The following is a 7,500-nucleotide window of genomic DNA, read 5'->3' on the forward strand; positions in this document are numbered from 1 at the left end:
ATTACCACTTATATTGAAAATTCATTAATTGTTATTCGTGGATTACCACATTAGGCTATTAGCCATTAAGTTTCGTTTTTGGTGGATTACCACAGTGTATGAACAATATGTTTGTGTTTTCAAAATTACAAAATCGAATTCTATCGAAGGTAATTTTAGTGAACGGATTCCCGTTTTGAGTTTTGTTTTTGTTAATACGGATTCCCGTAAGTAATTTAGTTTTCCCTTTTACCTGACCAGTTTTACAGGGAGTGTTTTTTTGTTTTTCAGATCCTGAGAGACATGATAGTCATTGGTAGGGGCTTGCTTCATATGGTTGTTTTCCGGTGAAGTAAGTTACTAACTTGAGGGAGGCAGGACAGCAATTAATCGTCTCGGTTGTCTCGACCAGTAATTTTTATCAAAAATATTAATTGAAATAATATAACTGGACTTTAAAAAACTTCTTGCTTCATTTACCTCATTTTATTTGTTTTTTACCTTGCCATTGATAAAATATTGTGTATGGAACCCCTGGGGGGACTTGAGAAGAAATTGCTGCCTGCTGCCCTTCCTTCGGTGTTGTTTAGTGTCGGTATCTTTGAGCATACTTTGTTAAAGGTTACATGAAAATCGGTGTTTTAGGCCATAGTTACGTTCGGGACTTGCAGCAGTTAGGTTATTCGTGTTTGACATACGGTGATCTTAAAGTGCCTGTTGAATTTTTTGCATTTCCTGGATTCGGATATAGAAAGTTTATACTTAATCCGAAGTTGTTGGACGATTTGTCTGAATATAATCCAGAAGTGACCGTTGTATTTTTGGGTGGAAACGATATAAAGGAGAATGTGGATTTGAATATTGTTAAAGCAGATTGTGAACGTTTTTTTGCCATTTTGAGATTAAGGTTACCAAATTCACTATTTGTTGTTGCTCACGTTGAAATTCGCCACTTGAAAAGTACTAATAGACACGGCACCCCTTCTGCAGATTTGTATAAGAAATTAGCTAGAAATTTTAATAAGTGGTTAGACCGTCAACCCTTTAAATATAAAACTTTGTTGATTAACGGTTCGTCAAAACTCGATGACCCTAGCTATTTTAAAGCTGACGGCATTCATTTAAATAGAGGGGGTTTAGACTGTCTGTTTCAGTGGATTTATAATTTTTTATCAGACATTGTAAAAGCAAATTCCTAATTAAACATGACTTCTGAATTAAAGTTGTTGATTAATTCCCGAAAATATATTCGCAAGTTAGTAACTGAATGTTATAATAAAAGGACTAATTATTATCAGTTAACTGAATTGGAAAAGAATACGATTAAGTCAGAGTTACAAGATCATTTAGAATCGCTTAAAAAGTATAATAGTGAAATTCAAAGGCTCAAATGGTCTGAAGAGGAGGATGAAACATGGCTAAATGCCGAACTTGATTCCTGTGAAAGTTATGTTGTTAAAATTCGGGAATGTACTGCTGAGCTTACACGAAATGTTTCCCCTTCTAATGTTAGTGTTGATACTGCCCGAAGTTTGTTAAAGAGTCCCACTGCTCCGCTTCCAGAATTTCGTAGCCAAGAAGGGGAGGATCTATTGAAGTTTTTTAAAGATTTTGAAGACATAACGTCTATGTTCAAATATTCAGAATATGACAAATTTATTCTGTTAAAGCAGCAAATCAGTGGAAGGGCCTTAGTACTTTTAGAATCATTAGAATCGGACAAGAAGGGTTATGTTCATGCCAAGAAATTACTAACAGAGGCCCTAGCTTCTAAAGACCTCAGAATTTTTAATACCATCAAAAAAATCTCTGAAATAAATATGAAATTAGAAAGTGACCCATTTGAATATATTTCACAGATAAGAAATCTAACTCAAGCAGCAGAAAGTTTGTCTCTTGGACGTGAGGATTTTTTGAGGTATTTTTTCTGGCAGGGCTTAGATAATAGTTTTAAAGTACACTTAACCCAGATTACTAATTCATCAAGGCCAACATTAAAGGAAATTAATGATAATTTCTTTGAGGCCTGTGAAAGATTTAATGAGCAAAGTAAGAGGTCTAATGTAGGAAATAAATTGCATGATAATCATAATCATAGGAAGAATAGTGCAAGTTATGCTGCTAGTGTTAGTTCCCTAAGGAAACCGTCAAATTTCTTTCCTTGTGCCTTGTGTACCACAGAAGGCAAACCCGCCTCGCATCCTATTTATAAATGTGAAATTTTTTCGGATGTTACCACTAAGCTTGACAAAATTCAATCTTTAAATGGGTGTTGTAAGTGTGCAAGCTTGAGTCACACTACTGACAAATGTAACTTTAAATTTAAGATGAAATGTAAGTTTTGTAAAGCATGGCACTTTAGTTTCCTCTGTAAGAATAGTAAAATATCAGCATCTGCTAATGATAATAGAAAATCTGAATCTCCTAAGACTTCCTCGAAAAAGGATAATAAGAATTCGTCCATGGAATCTAATAATAACGTTGTTATAATGGAGGCTCTTAAAAGTAATTTGGACTGTGATTCCAGCATTCTACCTACCTTTTCTTGTAGCATCCAAAACAGAAGCATAAGAGCATTGAAGGATGATGGAAGTCAGTTAAATCTGATTAGTGAGGAACTAGCCAATGCTTTGGATTTAAAGGTATTACAAGCCAAGGTTGAATTGAGAATAAATGGTATTAATGTTTCTCAGAAATATGCCTCAAAACTAGTGGAATTTGAAATTATAATTGGTAATGCTATTCACAAAATAGAGGCATTATGTATCCCATCTATTAACATAAAGTTGAAATTAAAAGGTTTGGGCAAAGTGGTTTACGGTTTCCAGACGAAAGGGTATGTGTTGGTTGATGAGTTTCTAACGCGTAATAGTGATTGCATTGAAAATATTGATTTGATTTTGGGAACTAAATCAGGATATTGTTTACCACTCACAGAAGTAGTTTTTGGTAGGAATAGCAGGTCTATGTATGCTATGACCCCGTTTGGTGTCCTTCTTAAAGGTGAAATTGACACCTTATTGAAGGATATTCCTTATCTACATCAGTCCTCCTCGGTTATAAATTGTCATCAGTATGTTACTGGTTTGCGTGTAAAGATAGATAAGCCGTCTTCTCTGGATAAGTGTGAAGTTGATTATCCTATTAAGGTTTCAGAATTCAGTGTAATCGATGAAAAAGGTAATGTAATTCGTTCAGAGTTAGATAAAGCCACAGATGATGTGCTTGCCAGTATTTGTAATAAATATATTCACTTGGACAATGAGGTTTATGATTTGGAGAATTCAGAGCTGCATGATCAGCTTGTCAAATATTGTTTGGATCACACTATTCAGAATGAGGAGGGTAGATTAGTTATGCCACTTTTGTGGAATGCAAAAGTATCTCATATGCTTGGTAGAAATTTTCATTTGGCTAAAGTTATTTTGGAATCTAATCTTAAAAAACTAAAGAGAAATCCATATCATTTACAGTTAATGAATGAAGCCCTAAAAGAACAGGAAAGGGTTGGAATAATAGAAAGGATTCCTAATCTTGACCAGTTTGTACATGAACACCCAGAACACTCTTTTTTGCCTCATATGGGTGTGTTCAAATTGAATCGTGAAACTACCAAATGTAGAGTTGTGTTTCTATCAAACTTGTGTGAAAGAAACTCAACCAAGGGTCAGACAATAAGTCATAACCAGGCCATACATGCAGGTCCATGCCTAAATCAGAAACTTTCTTCATCATTATTACATTTAAGGTTTGATAAATTGTTAGTATGCTTTGATCTATGTAAGGCCTTTAACCAGATTGCATTAAGTGATGTTGATGCTAATAGACTTTGTTTTTTATGGTATAAAAATGTTGAGAAGGGAGATTTTACCATTGTTGCATATCGGAATGTTAGGTTGAGCTTCGGCTTAAGATGTTCCCCAACTTTGTTGATGCTCGGTCTTTACAAGATTTTGATTTTAGATGCTGAGCATGATGAAAACCAGTTGAAGGAGTTGAAAAGGTGCATTTATTCTTTGTCTTATATGGACAATTGTGCTTTTAGTGCAAATGAAATTGAAAATCTGCACTGGGCATATTCTATGGTAGGATCTATATTTTCTCCTTATGGTTTTGATTTACAACAGTTCGTTACTAATGACAGGTCCCTACAGGGAGAAATAGATTCCTGCACAGGTTCTGAAACGGCAGAGGTTGTTAAACTTCTTGGTATGCAGTGGAATCGAACACTTGATTGTCTGTTAGCAAATAAATTTCAGTTGAATGGTAAGGCTAAAAGTAAGAGGGAAATTTTAAGTACCATTGCCTCTCACTTTGATCTTTTTGGTATTACTGGTCCCATCCTAAATCGAAGCAGATTATTTCTTCATGGTCTTCAGTGTGATAGAAATTTAGGATGGGACGATCAATTATCACTAGAGTTACGTAAAGAATGGCATAATATTGCTAATCAGGCCAATTCTGCTCCTGATATTGCTATTGATAGATTTGTTGGACGTAGGGATGGAAAATTTCATTTGGCTGCTTGCTGTGATAGCTCTAAATTACTATATGGTGTTGTTGTGTACATCATTGATATCGATTCTATGTCGTCAAGTTTTGTGATGGCAAAAAATCGTATGATAAATAGGCAGTTGGAAAGTAAAAGCATTCCATCTTTGGAGATGCAGGGAGTAGCCTTTGCAACGGAAGTAGTTTTAGATTTGTATAACGAATTAGCTGGACCATTATGCATCAATCCTTTAAATGTTGTTGACCTTCATGTGTTTTCGGATAGTCAGGTAGCGCTCTCTTGGTTGAATTCGTCTACTAATAAATTGTCAAAAATGCAGAAACGGTCAGTTTTTGTGATGAATCGAATTCAGCACGTAGAGAACTTATGTGCAAAACACCCCGTCCATTTTGCTTTTGTTGGAGGGAATGAAAATCCTGCAGATGCCATAACTCGTTGCCTTTCATATCGTAAGTTGATGCAAACCAATTTCTATTCTGGTCCTGAATGTTTTAAGGAAAAAGAAACCTTCCTATGTAGTGAAAATGGTAATTTATCATTTATGGTTCCAAATCCTTATGCAGAGTGCAAGCTGGATAATAGTTTAGAAATAGAGGAGTCTGTGTGTACCAGTTCCAATGTTGTGGCCATGTCAAATAATTTTGAATATTTTCTTAAATTTGAAGAATTTTCCAGTTTTGATTTACTTGTATCTATTTATGAGAAAGTTATTCTTTTCGTAGAGAAGTTAAAGGGTCGTTTGAAAGCTAAGGACTCCAATAAATTTGCTCACTTAGAATTAAAGAGCAATAGTATACATGAAAGAGCTTGCAAGTTAGTTATACTACAGGATCAACGGGCACATTTCCCTGAGGTTTTTACATATTTCAGCTGTTCTACCCAAAGAAAAAAAGACATGCCTAACATAGTAGGTCAGCTTAATGTTTACGTTGACAACGATGGTTTGCTTAGAATACGTAGCAAGTGTGACAAACTCATTCGGAGACATGGTTTTCCTTTGTTGCTGGCTAAAAATAGCCATCTAACTTCCCTGATTGTGCATAACCTGCACAAAAAGCTCAACCATACGGGATGTTACTCTGTTTTGTCAGAAATGAGAAAGCGGTTTTACGTACCGTCATATTTTTCAGTGGTTAAGAGAAACCTTAGAGAATGTGTTTTTTGTCGTAGGTTTAAGTCAAGAACCATCAGTATTAATCAATCTCCCTACAGGAAATGGAGAGTGTCACCACCTAATGTCCCCTTTAGATATTTATTTATGGATTTCATTGGCCCATTGAGCGTTAAAAAACAGGGTAAGAAAGGAAAAATCTATCTACTATGTATCACTTGTATGTGGAGTAGAGCAGTTAATTTGATTATTTGTTTAGATCTTTCTGTTAAAGAATTTCTTAGAGCCTTTCAGATTCATTGTTTCCAGTTTGGAATCCCGGAATATTGTATTAGTGACCTAGGCTCCCAATTAGTCTCTGCCTCTAATATAATTATTGACTACATCAAAGATCATGAGACTCAGTCATATTTTGAACGCAACGGGGTCCAATCTTTAAAGTTTGACCAATTTGTCAAGGGTCATAGTCAGTTAGGTTCGATGGTGGAAGTATGTGTTAAACTTGTTAAAAGATTGATCTATGGAGCTATTGGTAAGAATGTCTTAGAATACCATGATTTTGAGTTCCTAATTCAACAAGTCATTCATTTAGTCAATCGTAGGCCAATAGCATTCAAAGAAGCCTTAAGGGATCAGATCGGCGATGACATTCCAGAACCTATCACCCCAGAAAATTTGATTCATGGGTACGATCTAATATCGGTTAATATAATTCCCGAATTGCATGAGGGGAGAGACCCTGACTGGGTTCCTGAAAATTATTCTCATTCAAAGTTTAAGCAAGATTACAATCAATTGCAAAAGGTGAGAAACAATTTAGTTAAACTATATCAGGAAGAATTTATTGCTAATCTAATACATCAGGCTGTAGATGTCCCTGATAGATACAAGCCAGTCACTCATAATAAGATCTCACCTGGAGATATTGTACTGCTTAAGGAAAATTTCACTAAGCCAAATGACTACCCGATGGGCGTTGTAAAAGAGATTTTTACAAATACTTTGGGTGAGGTTACTGGTGCCACTATCCTTAAAGGGAAAACCCAAGAACTTGTGAAGAGACATTCGTCAGTCATTATCCCACTTCTCACCCGGAAAGATGAAATTCCGAATAATTCTAAGGTTGATGTACAGGAGTCTCGAGTACCCAAGGATACTAGAGTTAAACGCCAGGCTGCTATTGACAGCTCGGAGCTGACTAGAAAAATCTTAGAAGCCTAAAATGATTTATGTTTCGGGTGAATTAGAGAATCTTTACTTGTAAATAGTTATTATATAGAGTATTTGGTTGGGCAATTAAATGTCAATAATGTCATGTTATATTTAAATTTTAATATACCTTTGTATATTGAATGTATTAAATATTTTTTGTAATTTAATGTTTTCAACTTTTCTTGTTTTGGGGATCCTATTTATCATGAATTTCTGTATTCAATTTATTTAGTTTATATAAATAAATTGAATCCCCTCCCCCCAGTGTAGAAAATAATTTATCGTAAACCAAAATTGGAGAAGTTGAAAGTGATTTCTTTTGTTGTTAAATATAATAAATATGAAACCTCTTAAATATTATTCGTAATATTATTTTTGTCATGTTCAAGTGTAGAGCGGGGCTGACTTTAGTTCCTCTAAACAATCTTGTTATTAGTGATCTGTCGCCTAGTATTGTTTTTAAGGTGAACTGCTTGTTTACGCTGTTGTCCGAGAGCTGGAAGTTTTTGTCAAGGCGATCGGAGTTTCCAAGTCAGTTCTCAGACAAATTCCTTCTTGAATGGTGGACGTTTTTACAACTCTCGGTCATGGAAGGATAAACCCCTAGTGATACCGACACTATGCCACTTTGGGGGGTAGCAGGAGCAACAGTAATTCAGTGAACGGCAGGAGTATTGAGGTGAGT

At 35.3% G+C, this 7,500-nt stretch overlaps 1 protein-coding gene across 2 annotated transcripts in view; it reads left to right on the top strand.

The window, feature by feature from the left end:
* LOC137636409 (uncharacterized) overlaps positions 1-7,500 on the top strand; it is an 8,929-nt gene that overhangs the window by 673 nt on the left and 756 nt on the right. Inside the window, exon 2 of one of the 2 annotated variants that reach the window (XR_011043090.1) lies at positions 271-7,494. Coding sequence is in view for 1 of the 2 variants with exons in the window: in XM_068368830.1 (XP_068224931.1) it covers positions 1,185-6,824 (5,640 nt within the window). In the remaining variant the exon portion in view is untranslated. Of the gene's footprint in view, positions 1-270 lie in introns of both variants that reach the window. The other variant, XM_068368830.1, reaches the window with a different exon arrangement.

This window comes from Palaemon carinicauda, unplaced genomic scaffold, assembly GCF_036898095.1.
Source record: "Palaemon carinicauda isolate YSFRI2023 unplaced genomic scaffold, ASM3689809v2 scaffold2901, whole genome shotgun sequence".
Lineage (NCBI taxonomy): Eukaryota > Metazoa > Arthropoda > Malacostraca > Decapoda > Palaemonidae > Palaemon > Palaemon carinicauda.